The sequence below is a fragment of the Lipotes vexillifer genome, unplaced genomic scaffold, assembly GCF_000442215.2.
Source record: "Lipotes vexillifer unplaced genomic scaffold, Lipotes_vexillifer_v1.1 scaffold128, whole genome shotgun sequence".
Taxonomy (NCBI): Eukaryota; Metazoa; Chordata; class Mammalia; order Artiodactyla; family Lipotidae; genus Lipotes; species Lipotes vexillifer.
Genome location: NW_006797837.1, coordinates 1,166,387 through 1,189,504, shown reverse-complemented (window position 1 = coordinate 1,189,504; position 23,118 = coordinate 1,166,387). Strand labels below are relative to the sequence as shown.

The 23,118-nt window shown below is 38.4% G+C and overlaps 1 protein-coding gene across 1 annotated transcript in view; it reads left to right on the top strand.

Annotated features, from left to right (window-relative positions):
* Positions 1 to 22,861, top strand: part of LOC103068508 (S-adenosyl-L-methionine-dependent tRNA 4-demethylwyosine synthase) — a 152,488-nt gene extending 129,627 nt beyond the window's left edge. Inside the window, exons 10-11 of the mRNA XM_007469913.1 lie at positions 717 to 884; positions 22,166 to 22,861. Coding sequence (XP_007469975.1) covers positions 717 to 884; positions 22,166 to 22,387 — 390 coding nt within the window. The 3' untranslated portion in view covers positions 22,388 to 22,861. The remainder of the gene's footprint in view (positions 1 to 716; positions 885 to 22,165) is intronic.
* Positions 22,862 to 23,118: the final 257 nt, after the last annotated feature.

The window sequence follows — 23,118 nt, the reverse complement described above, 5'->3', positions numbered from 1 at the left end:
TATATATATATATATATATATATATATATATATACATGTCTGTGTGTGTGTGTATATATATGTATATGTATTTCTACACATGTATTTTCATTTTGGCATGATTCTGTGTTTATACATATCCACATAAAAAATGCATTACAAAGTGATCTCCTTAGAATGATTCCAAAAGAATAATTTGAAAGGGATCCCTATCTGGCCCTTTACAGAATGTTTATCAACCTCAAATCTAAATTATGCTAGAAAATAGGAGCTTATCTTATTTTCCCAGTCAGTAAATTATTCACTGAATTTTTACGGGTGTCAACTATACCTCCATTATTGTACTAGGGGATTATAACCCCATGAGAATTGATCTCTTATGGTGCACAAATGAATCTGAATGGAAAGATATGTTATTAGTTCAGATACATTATTGTGACTAGACAGTGTAGATGGTGATGTAGCATAAAGCACAAGTACCCAAGAAGCATCAGGATTGTCAGAGTGTAAAGAGCACTGGCCTGGGAGCTCCAGTGCTGTCTTTGTCACTCGCTACTTGTATGAGCTTCCAAGCAAATTTTATCGTCTTTGTACTGCTTTCTTCACTTGAAGATATGGATTGGCTTGGCTTGGATTGGATTGGTTGACCTGTAGAAGCCTTTCTGGCTCTGAAGCTCTTCCTCTGTGACATTTAAATAGGTCTGCAACTGTCTCTAACTGTTGTAATGTTTCCACAGGGTGTTACCTACTGTGGAGAGAGTTCGGCAAGCAGTCTTACCATGGCCAACGTGCCCTGGCACGAGGAAGTGGTGCGCTTTGTCTGTGAGTTGGTGGATCTGATCCCCGACTATGAAATTGCTTGTGAACACGAACATTCCAACTGCCTCCTGATAGCTCACAAGAAAGTAAGAACCAGTCAAGTATGCATTCTTCCATCACCCTTGTCCTTCCTTGCTCTCTTTTCTCTTTATTTTCCCCTCACCTTATTATAATGAATATCTACTTGTTTGCTACCTTTCCTAAAAAAAACATTAAGAAAGCCCCGAATTCAGTCTGTTGGATTCATAAACTGTCTTTTCTGTGTGAGATTGCTTTGTTTTCAGCCCTCACCATGGCACCTGAAGTGCTTCTGGCTTGTAATTGGTGTGTACTGAGAAACAAAACAAAACACCCTTGTAATAACCTCTAATCCTTTCCCAGAATGACAAGGGAAAGCGAAAATAGTAAACAACCCCCATATGAGTGTTTTGGACTGTCAGAAGAAATATTGAGGTGTTTATCAAATTTTAGATCACTTTGAATCTTGGCCTCTGCAGAAATATTTCTGGAATTTTGGTTTTCCTTTTAGTGTTTTTATTAGACAGAACGAGTGCCTGAATCTAATGTATTTTTTAAGTAAATAATGCCTAGCAAAGGAGAAATTCAGTTTTTAGTAGAGGTAGACCATTAAAAAGAAAAAAACCCAATCAGAAGGCCAGTGTTAGAGTAGCGATCATAATGATATGTCCTTACTGAAATATTTTACAGAAATAATATAGTGTCTGGGATTTGATTCAAAATGACACGAAGTAAGAAGTATGTGGGTGTGTAGATGGGTTGAGGGTTGTTGAGGCTAGATGATGGGTACACAGAGGTTTGTTTTACTCCTCTGCCTAGTTTTCTGTTCAAACTTTCCATTAAAAAGTGCTTTTTAAAAAAGGGGACATGGTTGAACCTTGAAATCATTATTCTAGATGAAAAATCGACACAAAAGGCTACATAATGTATGATTCCATTTATATGAAATGTCCAGAATAGGAAAATCCTTAGAGATAGAATGTGGTTTAGTGGTTGTTGGAAATTGGGGGAAGAGCAGACTGGGAAGTGACTGCTAATAGGTATGGGATTTCTTTTTGGAGTGATGAAAATGTTCTGGAATTATTTAGTGGTGTTGGTTGCACAACTTTGTGACTATACTAAAAACCACTGAATTGTATACTTTAAAAGGTTGAATTTTATGGTTTGTGAATTATATCACAGTAAAGATAAATTAATACCAAAAAGGTAATAAAGAATGGGCTACCTTTTCTTATAAAAATGCTCTGTATGCAAGTAAAGTCAGGCTTAATTGAACACGAATCTCACTTTTTCCTCCCTCCACAACCTAAGTGGCTTCCTGAACAGCTTTGCAGGTTAATGATATTTAATAATATTAGAATCACTCAATTAAAATTTCACGTGGTCTAGTCTCAAACAAACAGGAGGTTAAAAGGCCCTCATGCCTTGGTCCCAATTAGATTGTATATATCTGACCTAATGATCTGTCAGACTTACATGTTTAGACAGAAGAATATGTACTGGGAGCATTAAGGAACAAAGAAATAAAGGCTACCTAGTATTTGAAATGTTAATAAAGTAGCTGCAAAGACAATTAACTTACAAAGTAAATCTTAAAAATTAAAGCCAAAACTGAATTTTATTTTCTAGCTTTTTATTTATTGTTACTTTTTTAGGTAAGATAGTACCTTCAAAACAAATTATTTGATTGGAGGGGCAGTGCTCTGGAAATAGTCCTGACAGTGGTAGTAAAGTTCTCTCTTCTTCCATAAGGTCTTCACACCATAGCCAAAGATGTCTTTATAGAATGTAGATCTCTGGTGCTTAGGTGCCTTTGATTGACCTCCCATTGCCTTTAGCATGAAAATCAAAATCCTTAATGTGGCCCCTAGGGTCCTATGTGATCAGTCTCTGTCTCCCTCTCCAGCTTCTTCTGGAACCCCTCTTCCTTCTCTTTCTGCACTTCTTTCATTTTCTCAGCCACAGTAGGTCTTATTTTTCCTCCACTTAGGCTGGGAATTATATACTTTTTCTATTCTTTCAGTGGGTGCACTAGAAATTACTACATGCAAACTTGACTAATCAGTCTAGTGTTAAAATACTTTTACTCTGTAACTGTGCAAAGCAAGGACTTTAGAACACAAACCTCCATTTTTCCCTTCCCAACTCATGCTGTCATTGTTGTGTATGTTAATTATAAATGTAAGGACAGTATTGTTAACTGCTTTATGTAGTCAGTATTTATTTAGATTTACCTGCATGTTAAACATGATTTTGTTCTCTGTTCCTTTTTGCATTTTTGAGCCTCCATCTGGGACTGTTTTCTTTTTGCCCAAAAAGCACCTTTTAAAATTTCCTTTAGTGGAGGTCTGCTGATGGCATACTCTCAGTTTTTGTCCAAAAATGTATATTTTAGCTGGGTATCAAATTCTAGGTTGGCATTTGTTTCCTTTCAACACCATAAAGATATTCCCCTGTCTTTTAAATTCCACTGATGAAAAGTCAGCTGTTAGTTTGTTGCTTCTTTTAAGGTGATTTGTTGTTTTCTTCCCTCTGGTTTCTTTTTCTCTCCCTTTGGTTTTATGCTCTAATGTGTCTAGATGTGAACTTCTTTTTATTTTCCTTTTTGGGACTTCTTGGGCTTCATAAATTTGTGGGTTGATACTTTCCATCATTGATTGAAGACTTCTTAGCTTTTATTTCATTAAATATTTCTTCTTCCCCAGTATTTTTCTTCTGGAACTCCAGTTAAACATGTGTTATTGTATTTTTTATTTCACTTGGACAGTTTCTTTGGACTTGTATTCCAAGTCACTAATTTTTGCTTCAGCTGTGTCTCATATGCTATTAAATGCCACACCAATTTTTAAATTTTGGATAGTATGTTTCTCAGTTAAATAACTTGTTTGTTTTGTTTGTTTCAGATATGATATATCACACTGTATGCTTTCCAGTTCCCTGCTGAAATTTTCAAGCTTGGCTTTTATCTTCTTGAATACTGGAAATTTCAGCTATTTCATTGTTTGTATCTGATAACTCCAATATCTAAAATCTCTGTGGATTTGTTTCTGTTATCTGTTGTTTCTGTTGGCTCTCAGTTATGTTGCCTTGTCTCCTTATGTACCTTATCTTATTGTGTTATGTACAATGTATGTAGAAAGTTATTTATAGAAATAATATGAAGTTTAGGATTAGAATATCACTTCTGAGATTTGGAGACACGTTTTACCTCACTTTTTTCCTGTGGAAACTGATCAGTTGGTGAAGAGACTTCCTTAAAGTCTCATAAAGTGGCTGAGCCAAATCTAGACCCACAACCTTCTGCCCTCTAGTCCATTGGTCTTTCTTATGCCACAGGGCATCTTTTGATACCACTGATGCCATTCGAAGAAGAGTTTAAAACTGGGAAATTTTATGTTAGACCAATACTTGACTTCAGTCTCTAAGATATCTTCTCTCTTCCCAGTGTAAACATGGACATAGGGGAAATAAATGGCACCATATCTCATTCAGGCCAGTTTAGTTCTGTAAGTGTTTATTAGACATCTGCTGAGTTCTGACACCAGGCTGTGCAGTGAGGGTCACAGCACTGCAGCCATGAAGAATGTCAAGCACAGCCATGCATGAAAATTCCAGTTTCTCTGCATCCTAACCAGCATTTGGTATTGTCATTTTTTTTTTTTTTTTTTTTTTTTTTTTTTTTTTTTTTTTTTTTTTTTTGCGGTACGTGGGCCTCTCACTGTTGTGGCCTCTCCCGTTGTGGAGCACAGGCTCCGGACGCGCAGGCTCAGCAGCCATGGCTCACAGGCCCAGCCGCTCTGCGGCATGTGGGATCTTCCCAGACCGGGTCACGAACCTGTGTCCCCTGCATCGGCAGGCGGACTCTCAACCACTGTGCCACCAGGGAAGCCCTGGTATTGTCATTTTTTAGGTTAGCTGTTCTAACATGTTTGTCATGATCTCAGTGGGTCTTAATTTGCATATCATGAACATGATCTATTTAGATCTTTGATTTTGTTAATGAGCATTTTAATAGTTTTTAGTATACAGGTCCTATACTTTGTTAGGTTTATGCCTAAGTATTTTTCTGTTTTAGCAATTATAAATGGTATTGCATTTTTAATTTCAGTTGTCACAAGTTCATTGAATTCTGTAGAAATAGAATTAATTTTTGTATGTTGATCTTATATCCTGCAACCTTGCTGAGTCACTTATTATTTCTAGCAGGATTTTTTTAGTAGATTTCTTGGGGTGTTCTACATAGACCATTATATCTTCTACAGAAAGGGACAGTTTTGTTTCTTCTTTTCCAATTGACATCCCTTTAATTTCCTTTACTTAATTACATTTACTAAGACTTTGAGTACTTTATTGAATAAGAACAGTGATTTCGGACATTCTTGTCTTTTTCCTATCTCGGGGAGAACGTTTAGACTTTCACTGTTTAATTTTATGTTAGCTGTAGGTTTTTTATACTTGCTCTTTTTCAAATTGAGGAAGTTTCCCTCTATTTCTAGTGTTTTGAGGGGTTTCATTTTGAATGGGTGTTTATTCACAATAAAATTATTAAGTCATATCCTTTTTCTCCATTGCTATGAACATGTGATTTTTCTTCTTTTACCCATTAATATGATGGATTACATGGATTTTTGAATATTGGACCATGCTTGCATCCCTGGAATAAACCCCTCTTAGTCATAGTGTGTATTTCTTTTTTATATATTGCTGAATTCTTTTTGCTAATATTTTTTAAAAGATTTTTGCCTCTATGTTCATGAGGAATATAGGTCTGTAGTTTTCTTTTTTTATACTGTCTATGATTTTAGTATTAGGGTAATACTGGCCTCTTAAAGAAGGTTGGGAAAGGTTTCCTCCTGTTTTCTAGGAGGGATTGTGTGGAATTGGTGTTAATTCTTCTTTATATGTTTAGTAGAATTCTCCAGTGAAATTGGGCTTTGAAGCATATTTTGGGGGGAGTTTTTAAATTATGAATTACATTTCTGTAGTAGTTAAAAGGCTATTTAGATCATCTTTCATCTTGGGTGAGATGTGGTAGTCTGTACTTTTCAAGGAATTGGTCCATTTCATCTAAGTTGTCAAGTTTATGTGAATAAATTGTTCATAGTATTACTTTATTTTCCTTTCAATGTACGTACAACATCTTGTTTCATTTCTGATTTGGTTGATTTGTGTCTTCTCTGTTTTGTTTCTGTTGGTTTATTCAGTTTGTTGATTTTATTGGTCTTTTCAAAGAACCATGTTTTGGGGACTTCCTTGGCTGTCCAGTGCTTAAGACTTCACCTTCCATTGCAGGGAGTGCAGGTTCAATCCCTGGTTGGGGAGCTAAGATCCCCCCATGCCTCGTGGCCAAACAACCAAAACATAAAACAGAAGCAATATTGTAACAAGTTCAATAAAGACTTTAAAAATGGTCCACATCAAAAAAGAAAAATCTTTTAAAACAGAAAACAAAGAACTATCTTTTTGTTTCATAGGTTTTTCTCTATTTTTCAGATTTCAATTTCATCTGTTTCTGCGCTTCTCTTTATTATGCCCTTCTTTCTGTTTACTTTGGGTTTCTTTGCTTCTTGTTTCTTAAGATAAGGGCTTCGATTATGGACTTTTCCTCTTTTCTAATGTAAACATTTTAATGCTCTAAATGTTCTTCTTTGGCCCATGGATTACTTAGCAGTTTGTGGTTTAGTTTCCTAGTGTTTGGGTTTTTTTTTTCCCTGTTATGTTTCTGTTGTTGATTTCAAGTTTGATTCTCTTATAATCAGAGAACATACTCTCTATGATCTTGGTTCTTTTAAATTTGTTGAGGTTTGTTTTGTGGACTAGGATGTTGTCTATCTTGGTAAATGTTTTGTGTGCGCTTGCCAAGAATATACATTGTTGTGTTGTTGGGTGAGTGTTCTGTGAATGTCTATTTCATCCTGTTGGTTGTTGGTGGTGTTGAGTTCTTCTGTATCTTTGCTGATTATATAGTTCTATCAGTTATTGAGTGAGAAGTGTTGAGGTCTTCAACTGTAAGTGTGGGTTTTTCTATGTCCCTTTTCAGTTCTGTCAGTTTTCGCTTTATGTATTTGGCAACTGTGTTGTTTGGTGCATACTCATTTAGGATTTCTGTATCGTCTTGGTGGATTTGACCTATTTTTCATTTATGTAATGTCCCTCTTTGTTCCTATAAATTTTCTTTGCCTTGGAGTGTACAATATCTGACAGTAATATAGCCACTTCTGCTTTCTTTTGATTGATGGTTTACATTGTATATCTTTTCTGTCTTTTAAATTTCAATCTACCTATATCATATATTTGAAGTGAGTCTCTTAGACACAATATACAGTTGGCTGGTGCTTTTTTAATGTACCCTGCCAATCTCTCCAGGGTCTCCACTGAAACAATAGAGGGGGGTTGGGATGGCAGGATTCCCCACTGCACCTTCTCTGACACCTCCGCAGCAGTGGGAGGGAGAGGGTACAGCTCAGTACAGCTGGGCGAATGTGGAAGTCTAGGATCCCCACTAGGTCTTTGCTGACTGGGGTGAGGATGAGGCCAGTTTTTCTCTTGGCCTAGGATGGTTATTATGTAAAAGTTTTCTGTCTTGCTTGGCTGCCCTTTTCCTAGTCCTTTGGCTGGGGAGGCTTAATCTGAGGCTTAATTTTTTTGTTTTTTTAATTGTGAGTGCTCATTGGTGTTTCTAGATTGTGGGCTTTAACCAGGCTTCTGAATTCTCGCATCCAGTCCAGGATATATGAGCCAAAATTAAAACCCAGGGAACGTATCACTACATTCCTTAGGTGCTGCAGTCCCTAGCCAACCTGCCTTCTTATCTCCACCTTTCAGAGCCTTCTTATGTTTGTTTTATATATAATATCTAGGGGTTTTAGCTGTAGAAATACATTTGTCCAGAACAGAAGACTTATGACTAGTCAGTTTTGACATTTATTGTTTTTTGTTTACTAGCTCCCCAGTGAACAGTAATAACCTGTCCACTTGGCACTGTTTGTTATTATTAGATTATTTGCACGTAAACTCATTCTGTTTGCTTATGTTAAAAGTGTCACCCAGTATGGTTGCATGGCTACCTCTGTAGTGTTACTGGAAAGGTTTTTCAGAAACTTATATGAAAAGATCTTTTCCTAATCCTAATCAGACCCCATCAAATCCCATTTAATAATTAGGCTAGCAATTTACAGATGAATGCCTTTTTAAGGGTAGTAAAAGCAGAGTTATAACCAAAGGAAAAAGACAAAAACAAAATCCACAAAACAGATCATTTAGTCTACAAATAATTGAGTGGGCATTGACTATTCAACATCCTCATTGTTTTTGCTGCCAATTCCAAGTTTATTGTTTTTCTGCTGTATTTTTGAAATACATGCCATCTTACAGAGAATGCAAGAGAAAAACCTAAACATTTTATTTGGTTTTAATGGCCTTCACAATCAAGTCCTTTCAGTTTCATTTCACGCCCACTCCCCGGGCCTTTACTGGCATTGCCATGTTGTTCCTTTCCTCTGTGTATTTGCCGAAGGTATCTCTTCTGCTAGACCTGCCCTCCCTACCCAACTTCATCTGGTGAATTTCTGCTTTTCAAAGCTGTAAAACAAACCTCCTTGGGGACCGCTTCTTTCAGAGCTATATGCGCATCTATAAGGCTGTTTTTGCTAAGAAGTTAGGGTTCCTGGAACACAAGGGCTGTCATTCCCAGCACCTCCTAGAGTACCTGGTACATATTAGATTCTCATTGTTTGTTTAGTGAATTAACAAGCTCTTCACCTTCATTTTCTTTCCTTATTCATTGTCTTGCCTTCTGAAATCAGAGACATTGTTCCTCTTCCTTGCTAATTTTGGTAACTACTTACCTTCTTCCTTATTTATTTACTCATTCACTTAGTCAATGAATATTTACTGTTGAGTTTGCTATTTTATAGGTCATCAGTAACCTGCTAGTTGTTAAATCCAGTTGTTTTCTCATTCACCATTCCTCTTTTTTTTCTGCAGCAGGAAACTCATGCCCATTCATGCTTTTGAAAGTCTCTCCTGCCTACTGTACTGTACTCTTTTGATTCTAGTAAAGTTGGCTAGCAAAAATAAGAACATTGCCAGAAAGGGCAGCATTGAAAATCCCCAAACTGTGGCCTTTCTTTCTTTACCCATTTCAAAAATTTGAAATTCTCTCTGAACCAGGATAGCTCAAAATGTAAGGTGAATTGTAAATGAATGAATGAATGAATGAATGAATGAATGAGTAAATTCTAGAGAGACCCCAAGCATGGATTGACTATACTTAGATGACCTTTAAAGATCCTGCATTAAATTTGCAAGGTTTTCACAACAGGCATTAGCCTCTGGAGAGTTTATTATAATTTGTATTACTCTGTCCATTCCCAGAATACTCTGTGGTCATTAGCAGTGCAGTGTGATCTTTTCATTGCCATATGCTACACCACATGCAAAGCATTTCTGAATTCTAATAGTGGAATATTTCTTTAACGGATGATTACTTTTTAATATCTCTATAGAACAGTTTTGTTATTTAGAAGTGATGTTCAGACTAAACAGAAACATAAAGGAGTTCCTGCTGTTGATAAGAAGTAGGTTTTTTAAGTGGGTGGAAGAGTAGATGGGAGTAGAAAGTTCAGTGAGCATCTCTGACTTTGAACAAAGGAAAGATAAAAAAGACTCACATTGATATAAGTAAGTCAGCATATTCCAGTTCCAGGGTTGAGCTAGAGGGACAGAGAGATGACTACAGCTAGTTGGTGAGTGGAGGGTCAACCTGTCTGTGTGATCTGGAGGGGCTGTGGCTGGGAGAAGGAGGTACAGTCAGCCTTCTGCTTCTGGGTTTCCAGCCTAGCAGCTTAAATGTAACTGTGGTCCTGTCAGTCTGCAAACTAGTAAGACCATGATGGATCTGATATACTTTGATCATTTTAGTTCAGAAATGTGAAGTCCTTTCTACATATTGGTAATGTCCAATTATAGTGGTTCACTGTCTGTGGAAACCAAGTGGTAGGTTATATGCATGGCTTGCAGAATCCACATAGCATTGTTTTTAAACTTAATTCCTTATTTTTTTTAAATAAACTTTATGTTTTAGTACAGTTTGAGATTTACAGAAAAATTGAGAAGATAGTACAGAGGGTTACTGTATGCCCTGGATTGGCCTGTTATTAACATCTTACACTGGTATATAGTACACGTGTTACAGTCAATAAACTAATATTGATACATTATTATTCACTGAAGTCCACAGTTTAGATTTCCTTAGGTTTCACTAAGTGGCCTTTTTCTGTTCTAGGATCCCATAACTTTGAGGAGTAGTCAGGAGGTATTTTGTAGGATGCACCACTACTGGAATTTGTCCAATGTTTTTCTCATAAGACTTGCGTTATGGGTTTTTAGGAGGAAGATCACAGAGGTAGAGTGCCATTTTCATCACATCACATCAAGCTCCCTTGATTTTGACCTTGATCAGCAAGCCGTGGTAGTGTTTGTCAGTGTTTGTTTTCCCCTCTCCCTTTCTGTAGGAAAATTCTTCCTTCCCCTCTCTGCTTTGGAAGGAAGTGTATATTCAGCACATATCTAAGGAGTGAGAGTTATACTCCACATCCTTGAGGGTGGAATATCTGCATAAATTATTTGGAATTCTTCTGCACAGGTTTGTCTCTTCTTCCCATTTATTAATTTATTCAATCATTTTTATATCAGTATAGGCTCATGGATATTTATTTTATAACTTTGGGTTATAAGCCAGTTCATCTTTATTACTTTTGCCCAAACCATTCTAGCTTTGGCCATTAAGAGCTCTTTTAGTTGGCTCCTGTGTTTCTTTTACATACCCCCATCAATGTCTGTGTTTGGGGAGGGTGGGGTTTGTTCATTTTGAGCTCTTTTCTTTCTCGCACCACAAGAAGCTCCAGGCTTATCTTGTATATTTCCTGCCCCAGTCCTAGAATCAGCCATTTCTCTCAGGATCTGTGGTTTCTTTTATTGGAGAATGGTGTTAGAAACCAAGATCTGGGTGAAGGTGTGCTTGTTGCTACTAGGGTGTTGTTTGTTTTAGGCCCTCTTAGATGACAGAGCAAAGAAATATATGTGTATATATCAATACTAACCTTCGTATATACAAGGCAAATATTTCTGTGTACCATTTGTCTCTATATTAAGCTAAACATACTGATGTCTCAGACTCTAATCTGTTACCACATGACTCATCCTAGTCTCCTCTCCTTGCTTATTTATAAATTCACACTCCAACAGTGAGACTCTAATCCTAGCTCCTATTACTGGTCATCTGTTTACTTAATTGTTTACTTAATTGTTCAATTCCAGTACACATAAAATATATAGCAGTATCAGAATTTTCAACCCTAGAATACAGTGTTTATGTTTAGTTTCTTTTGCCTTTAGTCTTACAGGCTCCACTTACTTTTAAAATTACTTAGGTCAGTGCCCTTTCCACCCCCTCCCCTTCACTGAAGTTATTTCACACATTTGTAATTTAGTAGACTCTCTTGTCACAGTCTGCTCCTCTTCCTGGGTTCCCCTGACCTCCTAAATGACTTTTTAAACTTGCATACTTTAAGGTTCAGTATTTGTGTTATAAAGTTCTGTAGGTTTTGAAAAGCGTATAATGGCATGGAAACATGAATGAACATATTTTCCTTATGCTTGTTTGCCATCTGTACATCTTTGGTAAGGAGGTCAGATCTTTTGCCCATTTATTTAATTGGGTTGGTTGTTTTGTTATTGTTGAGTTTTAAAAGTTTTTAAAAGATATTTTGAATACAAGTCATTTATCAGATATGTTTTGCAAATATTTTCTCCCAGTCTACGTGACCCGATTCTTCATTCTCTGACATGTGCCTTTCTCAGAGCAAATGTTTCTCATTTTAATAAAGTTATCAATTTTTCTTTCATGGTTCATGTCATCAGCAAATAGAGGCAATTTTACATCTTCCTTTCCAATTCTGATACCTTTAATTTTATTTTTTTCTTGCGCGATTGCTCTACCTAAGACTTCTGGTACTGTGCTGAGTAGGAGTGGTGAGAATAAGCATCCTTGTTTTGTTCCTTATCTTAGAGGAAAAGCTTTCTGCCTTCTACCATTGAGTATGGGCTTTATTATGCTGAGATATGTTTCTTCCCTGCCTAATTTATTAAGAGTTTCTATCATGAACAGATGTTGAATTTTATCAAATGCTTTTTCTGTGTCTTTTGAAATGATCTTACAACTTTCAAAATGTACCTTAGACTTAAACATAAACTATAACTCTATAAAATTTCTAGAAGATAACAAAGGACATTATTCCCTTCCTCCCTTCCTCTCTCATGGCTTCTTTTGCTTCTTCATTTTCAAACCACTTGTTATGGCTGCTGTAGCCCCAATTTAGCTCAAGCATCCACCACCACTTGGTTCAGTCTCAAGGGCCAAATTCTCAAGAGAAGATTTGCCTATGTATAAAACCATATCGTCTTTGAACAGAGATCATTTTACTTCTTCATTTCTTATTTGGATGCTTTTTTTCCTTTTTCTTGTCTAATTGCTCTGGCCAGGACTTTTATATATGTATGTCTGTTGATCTACTTGATTTATTGTGTTGTTCAAGTCCTTTGTTTCTGTAGTTATCTTCTGTTTGGTTGTTCTATCCATTATTGAGTATGAGATATTAAAGTCTCCAACTATTGTTATAGAACTGTCTATTCCTCCTTTCAATTCTGTCAGTATCTGCTTCATATATTTTGATGATCTGTGATCAGGTACATAAATGTTTATAATTGTTGTATTGTCTTGCTGTACTGAACCTTTTACTGATATATAATGTCCTTCTTTGTCTCTTGTAACCTTTTTGATTTGACGTCTGTTTTGTGTGATATTAGTATAGCCACTTCTCCTTTTGGTTACTGTTTGCATGGAATATCTTTTTTCATCCTTTCACTTTCAACCTATTTTGTCATTGGACATAAAGTAAAGCACTTGTAAACAGCATATAGTTGGATTATGGGGTTTTTTTGTGTTTTTTTGTTTTTTTTGCAGTATGCGGGCCTCTCACTGTTGTGGCCTCTCCCGTTGCGGAGCACAGGCTCCGGATGCGCAGGCTCAGCGGCCATGGCTCACGGGCCCAGCCACTCCGTGGCATGTGGGATCTTCCTGGACCGGGGCACGAACCCGCGTCCCATGCATCGGCAGGCGGACTCTCAACCACTGCGCCACTAGGGAAGCCCTGGATTATGGGGTTTTTTAATCCGTTTTTCCAATCTCTGTTTTTTGATTACAGAATTTAATCTATTTACACCTTTGAGATCAGAAGCAGCAATTGATGGTCAGAAGACAGATCCCCAGTGTTTGGAGGACAGCGTCCTCAGTGCCCACCCTGTCTCCCACAGGCTGCATGCAGGCTGCTCCAGGAACATGTTTACAGCTGCCTGCTGTGGGCATGGGGAATGAGGGGTGGGTAGCTACTGCCTGTCTAAACTGAAATTAACTACAATTTACAGTTCAAACCTTCCCCTCAAAGTTGCAAACCTTCAGTAGACTTCAGAGTTCCAAAATAGTTATGTCAGGCAAGATTCTGCCAGTATAATTTTTGTCTGGGTTGAGAGAAGTCTTCCTAATGCTTCCTACTGCACCACCTTCCCAGAATCCTGTACTCTTATATTTTAAAAGTTTTCACTTAGTTTAATTCTGAAGTGAATTGACATTGCTGTCCTCCTTCAGCACAATTACAGGGACTTTCCAGTACTCTTTCCTGCAATTAATGCATGTTTCGATGGATCCATGTAAATCTCACTTGCATCCCAGTTGTTCCAGCTGGGTTCCGTTTCCTTCTTGATGACGTAAGTGGTAAACTTAGTCTTTTATTCCTCTGAAACATCTTTATTTCACTTTTGCTCTTGAATGATAAATTATCAGAGTAGAAAACTCTAAGCTGAGGTATTTCCTTCCAGCACTTTGAAGGTATCATTTTGTTGTCTTCCAGCATAATCTTTTCATTATCTTCTAGTATCTTTCATCATCAGTGAGATGTCTGGTGTCATTCCTTAGTTTTAGTGTCTGCTGTTAAACTCAACAACCAGTGACATTTATTAAGGTCACTTTGATAGCACTATGCATGCATTAATTCATGTAATCCTTAAAAAAATCTTATGAGTCATAAATATTATTTTTCCTCATGTTCCAAAGGAAGAATCTCAGGCCAAGAGAGTACAGATCTTCTCCAGGGACAAATAGGGCATAGTTAGAATTCAATTCCATATCTTTCAAAATTCAAGGACTACTTTGGATCACTACATTATACCATCTCTCAAATGCTACAGAGCAGTCAGGGTGGGGAAAGGGAAATGTCCCTTGGAAACAAGGTGCAGTTTCCCATGCCATGCTCACCAAGCAGCATCTCCTTAATCTTCACCAAGATCATCAACACTGAGAAAGTTTTTGCCGAATTTGAGGCCCTGTAGGTAATTAAGCACTGATCACAGAGGCCTCCCTCTTGGATATATAAACTCACAATCTGTAAAGGGAGGGAATGAAGAGATGTCACCTCCCACACCTTCCCCTGTTGGAATAAGAAGGGAACTGTATGTCTCCATTAGGATTTCATGCAGTGTTTTCCTAAAAAAATCTACTGACTGAATATTTTCCCCTCTGTGTTACATGTGGAACTCATTCTTATTGGAGACCTGATTGTTCCCGGTAATTACTTTCAGAAAAATGTCAGAGAAAATTGGCAATTTGGTGACACTACTGAGAGGACTTAGCTCTACTCCAACAGGATGGGGGATTAAGATTGAAACTCCAGAAACTGAGTTTCCAGATAAAAAATGTTTAATTGCACTTGGATATATCTAGAATTCAATCTCACTGTTGTAGTTTTGCCTCTCAAAATGGTTCCCCAGGCAGCTGTGCCATGGGAATGCTACTTATCACCAGTAAACTCAGAAAAAGGTGGCAACTCTTCTCAACGTCTCACTGTCACAGGCAGTCAGGTGCACTTTGAAGTCTGTCTTTGGGATCTTTGCCTCTTCTTACCCAAAGAACAAACAATGCAGTTGTAGCTACAACAGGTGAGAACAAAATTCATAAACCTTGGAAATTCACTGTAGCACTCTACTTTTTGTATTCCAAAGTCACTCTCCCTGTAACTACCTTAGGACTCCCTCTACTCCTTCCCAGTTAACATGTACTTCTGAGTTCTGAGAAGGTCTGGCAGTGCTCCTGTTCCATCCTTTAACCAGTGCTTTTCTAGTTGTGTGGTTCCTAAGTATTACTGTATGTTTGGAGGAGCCAACTACTAAATAATTGATACTAAGATCACATAAAAGCCCTTCTTAAGAGTATGAAAATGAAAATGCTATGTATGATTCTTATTTTTGTATTATTCTACTTTGTTCTCTATATGTGGACTTTGAGGTCTGGTTATCCAACAAAGGATTAATTTTACCCAAAGAAAGGGCTGACATTTGTCCTCAGCTTCCAGGAGGTGATTTCTAAGCTCTTGGAATGTCCTGCCTGACAAGAGTGTCTTTGCTCATCTGGAGGCACATTGGGTCACACTAGATCGTCTACGCTGAGAATGTGGTTTGGGGTGGGGGCTTTGGTCTCCACAGGACCTGCTCGACCTCCAGAGAGGCTGGAAACGAAAGTCAGCCACTCAGCAAGCAGCTAAGTCTAGGTGCACAAACCCCATTAAAATCCCTGGACACCAAGGCTCAGGTGAGCTCCCCAGGTTGGCGGTACTCCACGCCTGTTGTCAGACATCGTTCTGGGTGAAGGTAGCACGTTCCAAGACTCTACTGGGGGGAACGTCGGGAAGCTCCTTGCTTGGAACTCTCCTAGGGCTCTGCCCATGTGCCTCTTCCCATGGCTGATTTTAATCCCTATCCTTATGCTGTAATAAGCCATACTATGAGTATAACAGCTTTCGGTGAATTCTGTGGGTCCTTGTATTGTAGTGAATTGTCAAACGTGAAGGTGAGCTTGGGAACCCCTAAATTTGCAATTGGTGGCAGAAGTGGGAGTGGTCTTGGGGGAACTCCTGAACTTTGTACTGGTATATCTGTTTTCAGATCCCAGCCTCACTGTTTTTCATTTTTCTTATCTGCAAAATAGGGGTAACTCTGTTTACAACGTTACTGTGGTAGCTAAATAAAGTGACATATATAAAGCATCTTCATATATTATAGGATTATATATATATAACATATAATAAAGGATCTTCCCTAAAGGTGCTGATCATTTGATTTTTTAATAAAGAATACTACAGTATCATGTGGAAGAATATTTGTACAGAATACCTACAGTGATGATTTTTTGCTTGTTTTTCTCTGTTTGCTCATTATCTCTTTACTTTGTATTATGGAAGATGAGGGTTAAATTTTCTTCTACCTTTTCTCATCACACACTTCCTATTTTCCCACCTTCCCAGCATACATATGCCATAATTTTATGCATTATTATGACCATATGAATAGTATTCACTGTTGAGCAGTGCAATCTTTTATGATTGCCATTTGTTTCTGGCACAACTTTTTGGTTTTCCTGGAGTTAATATTTGTTTTTTTTTTTTTTTTTTGTCCTGTGTTCTTGAGCTAAAATTGGGTCTCTGGGGCTAGTCCTTAAATTTTCTTTTATATTTCTCTCCTATTTTCTGTCTTTCTTTTTTACTCTACATTCTAGGAAATGTTTAAAATTTTACTTCTTAACTTTCTCAAGTATCTTTCATTTCCATTTCTATAATTTTAAAATCTAGAGTCTTTTTCATTCTTTGAGTGTTTCTTTTTATAGTGTAACTTTTTAAAATGAAGCAACTCTTGAACTCTCTGCCATCATCTATGTCTCCTTTCAGACTTACAGATGTGTTGAATTTTCTATCAGGTTCATCTTTTTAAAGGAGTCTCTCCAGGGGCATTTTCTGACCCACCTACATTGGACACACAGCTGTCCTACGGGGGTTTCTTTTAGCTTTCTCCTGTGTGGGGTATCTTGTTCCTGTTTTTTCAGGTCTCTTTTTAATTTACTCTCTCATTCAGGTGAAGCATCCTCCAGTAGATTCCTGAGAAAGGGTATGTGGGAGGTGCAATTTATTGAGACTTTGAATTTCTAAAAATATTTTTATTCTCCCTACACATGTGATTAATAGTTTTGCTGGATATAGAATTCTAGATTGGAAATTATTTTCCCTATGCAATTGGAGCCCTGTCTTTAAGCTTTCAGTGTAGCTGTTGAGAACTCTGAAGGCCTTCTGATTCTTAATCCTTTGTACAGGACCATTTTTCCTTGTTAGATTTACCTTTGTCTCCATTGTTTTCCCTCTGTGAAATTTCACTGAGATGGGCCTCAGACAGTATGTCTATTTTCATCCATTATGGACCCCCTCAATCGGACACTCATGGCCTTCACTTCTCAGATTTTTTCCAGAATTATTTCATTGAGGTACCTCCATCCTGTTTCTTCTCCTTTCTTTCAGGAACTCCTATTATTTAAAAATTGGGTCTCTTGGGCTAGTCCTTAAATTTTCTTTTATATTTCTCTCCTATTTTCTGTCTTTCTTTTTTACTCTACATTCTAGGAAATGTTTAAAATTTTACTTCTTAACTTTCTCAAGTATCTTTCATTTCCATTTCTATAATTTTAAAATCTAGAGTCTTTTTCATTCTTTGAGTGTTTCTTTTTATAGTGTAACTTTTTAAAATGAATATAGTAATCTCTCATTTCTCTGAGTATAATTGTTTTAGTTTAGTTGTTTGGATTTTTATTTTGTTTTGTCATTTCCTCCCTACTCTAGGCTCTGTTTAGTCTGTTACTGTTTTCTTTTTGTTTATTTTATCTCTCTTCCATTTTAGAAGTTTTCCTCAGATGATCGTCAGTTGTCTGCTCATATTTAAGTGTGAGACTAAAAAGCGTACTGAGAATCCTAAGTGTGTAGACTGGGCTTGACTTTATCTTAGAGAAACCTACCTGGGCCATTTCCTTAGGGAACCCAAGAAGTCTTCATGGCCACAAAGGGTCAGGAAGCAGGGAGTAGGGCTGTTCTGATCTCTCATTTTCAGTGTGACAGCCCTGTTCTCCGCTGTACCTGCTGTCCCATAGTCCATAGCTTTTCTATTTTATTGTCTTCCTAGAATAAACCTCTTGTCTTCTGTTGGGGGGTGGGGTGGGTGGCTTGGGTAGGTGCTCAGCTGTGTGTATGTCCAGGGGGTCAGAAACTTGAGATTCTAACAATTTCTTAGTCAGAATGTAAACCAATCTTTGGGCTCTTTTTTTGGCGGGGTGGGGGGGGAGTTGGGGCCTCTTCTGCCCCACTTCCAGGGGTGACTGGCGCTACCAGTTTGGGGCCTTTGGGGAATTCTGAAGCATAAATTGGGTTCAATCTTGGATTTTTCTGTTTGCTAGTTTAGGATTCAGCTCTCTTGGGTCTGCTAAGCCAGTTATTGCTTATCTGTCATCTTTTAATCTTCTAAAAGTTTGATACTGTTTTCTCCTCTCCTGACCTCTTTGTTTTTATAGGTTACATATCTTTTAGAAATACCTTTACAGTCATTTTAGTGAGATTTTAAGAAGAAATGAAGCAAATGCCTGTGTTTAATCTGACATCTTTAATAGAACCTTATTAAACATTTAAACTAATAAAGGACCTATTTGTCATCATTCTGTTTACTGAAATTTTCCAAGTGTGAAAGATATGGAAGTAATGAGAGCGGGGCCCTTTGTACCACAGTTCGATTGCTCTAGGTGGTGGGAGCCGGTAGAGCTGGCCGGTCTGGCCGCAAGACCACACACGTCCTTAGCAGCCTGGCATCGTCTAGTCAGGCCAGACCGTATTGCGCTTGTGGTGTATTTTTGAGATCATCTGTGACCTTTTGAGTTTATTTGTAATTCTGCATAGATTTCCTCTTCCCTTACTGTTGGATTTGAGGAATTCTTGAAGCAGGGTGACCTCATGTCTCAGCACACTTAACCTCAAATTTTGTGATTTGGGGTTTCATTCCTCTGTTTATGCAGCTCCAACTTTCAGCTTTATTTTTGTGCCAATCATACTAAAGTTTGCCCTTTTAGCTTCTGCCTTTTGCGTGGAATATTTTGACTTTTTCTGAGCTATTATTCAACATGATTATTCTCACATTGTCTTGAGAGGGGGGTATGTGTGGATGCAGTTTTGTCTTAGGGGTTTTATAGCTCAGTGTTAATTTGAGAGTAACCTACGGTTATAGACTGAGGGTTTATGTCCCTTCAAAATTCCTATGTTGAAGTCTTAACCACCCCACCCCACCCCACCCAACCAGTATGGCCATATTTGGGATGGGGTCTCTGAGGCAGCAGTGAAGGTTAAATGAGGTCATAAGGTGAGGCCCTGATCTGATGGGGTTGGTGCCCTCATAAGTAAAGACACCAGAGCACCCCCACCCGCATCCTCTGCTTGTGCACATACTGAGAAGATGCCACGCAAAGCCAAAGTGAGAAGGGGGCTGTCTGCTGGAACCTTCGCCTTAGGCTTCTAGCATCGAGAACCGTGAGAAAATTAACTTTTGTGGTTTAAGACACCCAGTCTATGGTATTTTGTTATGCAGCCAAGCAAACTAATACACCAGCCTTCTGTCACATTTACTTGGTCTTCTAGTTTGTTTTTTTAGACATTGGCAGTCCGAGTTGTCAGTTGACAGATATTAGCTTATAGTTGTCATATCCATGCAACTAATTTCTTCTGTTTTAAGCCAGGGTAGAGTTCTGTATTTAGGAGACCAGATCTTCAAGCTGCATTAGGAGTTAGGAAATCAGTGCAGTGGGTTGCAGCTGGCAGTTTTTTAAATGAAATACATTGCCTATAGTTTTGTGAAAGTTGTGTTTCCAGAGTATATGTATGTGAATGTGTATACTAGATCAAGATATAAAATATGTTTCTTACTGTAGGTTGTGGCAAAGAAAGGTTTTAAATCTATTGCTGTAGTCCAAGCTAATCTTTTAGTTCCTCTTGGAATATCCATGGCAAGTGATTCTCGTCAGAGTTTGAGGGAGAAGGAAGACCGGAATTGTGGACACTGAGGGTTCCGAGTTCAGACCTACAGCTCTGAACCCCAAAAGGGAAAGAAACAGGGAAGAGGAGAACATGGTGTCTGTTTAACTCGGCAAGCAAAGCAGGGAACCCCCAGGAGGACTCTTCTTAGCAGGGCCAAACTCCTGGGGGCTGGCTGTGATTTATCACCTTTCTCTGCATTCCCAGAGCGCACTCACTGCACACACCATGTTATACTATAACTAGTTTTTAATTGTCTGTGACTGGGCCAAGTACATAGTTGGCACTCCATAAATGTTAGTAGGAGGGAGGAATAAAAGGTAGGCATTGTTATCGGCCTTGTTTTACTGTCATCCGAGTTAATGACATGTTTAATCCTGCACTGGTTGGGAAGTCAGCCCACTTCCAGTCACGTGTGAACGTTGTGCCCTTTATCACGAGTGCACTGTGAACAGAGTCCACACTATTCTATGGAGCCAATAGCAACAGAATTCCATCCTGTCTCTCAAGATGTCGGGAGAACAGGTGGAAATGTTTTCATTGTATGGACTTCTAGCTTTATTAAGAGAGGTAAGGAGGAAGAGGTTATAATACGTCAGGTATAGTCATGAAACCAACAGTCTTGGCAGGATGTGGGGGGAACGGGGGAAGTGGCTACGGAAGCAAGTATAACGTGCTCTTGTTGGGCGAGTTCAGGGTGCAGTGAAGGCCTGTGGCAGGGGACTGTCACGGTCGTCTAAAGGGATTCAGGAGGACTTCCCAGAGCAAAGGACATTTATGAAGAGATTTGAGGCTTAAGTAGTAGGTGTGAATCAGACAGAGGTAACAACATAGGAGTCACCAGAGGGGGCGGGTAGTTCATGAGCAGCCTCCAGTTGGAGCTGTGACGTTTAGATGGCATGTCCTAGGTAGTGGCGCTCTATTCTGCTGTAGGCATAGCCATCTACTGCAGCCTGCAGAAGCTGGAAGCAGCCCAAACTGGAATCAGACAGTCAGTCAGCCGGCAGACTGTTGCCGACTTGTAGAAGTGAGGGCCTGTCTTAGGGCAGTGCCAGGATGTGGCCATGGAAGTACAGCTAAGGAAGAATTGATAAGGCCTGACCATGTTTGGGGTGTAAGCGGCCAGGGAAAGGAGGGGTACCTTTGACTCTAGTTTTGAGGTTCAGCACCCGGGGATGACAGTGATTACTTTCCTAGTGGTAGAGAATATTTGAGAGCACTCAGCCTTGAGAGGGAAAATGGTGGGGAATGTGGATTCTACATCTTGGGTTGTAGAATTCATAGAGCTCTTAGGGCAACTTTTCAAGGAATGGTCATATTAGAAGAAAATTTTTCATGATTCATAGGTAGACTAAACTTTCCCATTTATGTGGCATTTTTTCCCTTAGAAAGCTCCTAGCCGTTGGGTAAAAAATTAGATTTTATTCAAATACAGCATATTTTAATATTCTAAATCCAGGAACCTAAATATTTTCAATATTTTTCTCAGCTAGGACATGAAATTGTTACTCACCTTGGTTCATAATCAGGTTTTTTAAAAAAACGGTGGCATAACAAAGATTTGTCCATTTATAAATCAAATATCAATGTATTATACATTTACACGATTGAAAGCCAAGTGGTTGCTTTGAATTAAAAGCCTTCACAATTCAATTTGTAGTTCCTTCAGAGCCTCCTCGACTTACATTGTCTTTTCTTCATTCGTGATCATTATTCTAGAGTGACTTTTGAGAAGCAATTTTCTTAAAAGAGTACAAATTGGATTATTCCCGTTTATTGAATTGAAATTCTTCCCAGGGCTTTCCGTTAATGAGATATTGTATTCATGTTAGGCTAAAAGGGCTAGTTTGAGTCATTAAGTTAGCGTTTCAGAATTAGAAAGTCATCGATTAAGCTTCACTAATAACTCAAGCAAAATTTACTAATAAAGGGATTCCACTAGGTGCTGCTAACACAAGCATGAAAATTCATACCAGGGAAAACTGGCAACAGGAGGAATCTGAATTAGCTTGACCATTAACACGTGATAATGCCGAAAACTGCATTAATCTCCTTCCAGTGATATTGCTCAAGATAAACACATCCTTGACTTTCAGTTCTAGGAAGTATTCTTTATTCAGCGACTGGGTCTTCCAGGTCCAGCACGGAAGTGGTCCTAAGGGAAAAGAAACTCTCCTCTGACTGTGTATAGAACATTCTGCTTTGATACGGAACCATGTCTGGAGCTCAAAAGAATTTTCTTTAACATGATAGGGAGAAAGTATCAGGCTCATTTTTGATTTTTTTGATGCTTACTTGACATTTTTTATGGGTGTTTTGAGTTCTGACCTGACTACTTTTTTTCTTGCCAGTTTAAGATTGGCAGAGAATGGTGGACGTGGATTGATTACAGCCGCTTCCAGGAGCTCATCCAGGAATATGAAGACAGTGGTGGATCCAAAACTTTCAGTGCCAAGGATTACATGGCCAAAACTCCTCACTGGGCGTTGTTTGGTGCCAGCGAAAGAGGCTTTGATCCCAAGGACACAAGATATCAGAGAAGGAACAAATCAAAGGATATTTCTGGGTGTTGAGATTATCTGAATTTAGGATACCGAAGGACACAAACTGATTGCCCCAGAAGGTTCTCAGACTCCACTGTGATTTTTCCAAGGACAAATTACACAAATTATATTTCACATAGAGAAGGGTGTAAGGGGACGCAAGTCACATCCTTAGGCTCAGGAGACAGCAGCCACGCTTTGAGCGCCTGGGACTCAGCCTCACCGTCTCTTTCCAGAACTCAGTCCCTTTTCTGAGTTTACTTCTGAAAGAAAATCGTTTTGAGGGGGAAGTACACAACCTTTATTAGTTTTGAATTATAATTAGGAAGACTGCCTAGAATGCCAACCATGGGAGTGTCGTGCAGAGTGAATTTCTGTTCCTCTTCCCCCGTCATGGGCTGTTGGCCTTTGTCAGTTGTACTACCCTGAGGTCAGTGTATCTGCTTCCTCTAAGATCTTCATCCCTTTCTTACATCTTAAGATAACACTTCCTGAAAGTAATCTGTCATAATTCTCAATTATTTTATTTTATTTTATTTTTTATTTTTTCTCAATTATTTTAAATACTACATAGATTTCTTTAAATATTCATTTAGTACCAACTCTTTAGAAGCTGATTTGGATCTAAAACTGTACTAGATCTCATTCCACTCCCATACAGATTGCCATAGAAAGTAGTATGTGAGCTGGATTAGAGTAAAATCTCTCTTCTTCTGTAAGAGGAATTGTCATATGATGTCACTGAATAATTAGTCTCACAA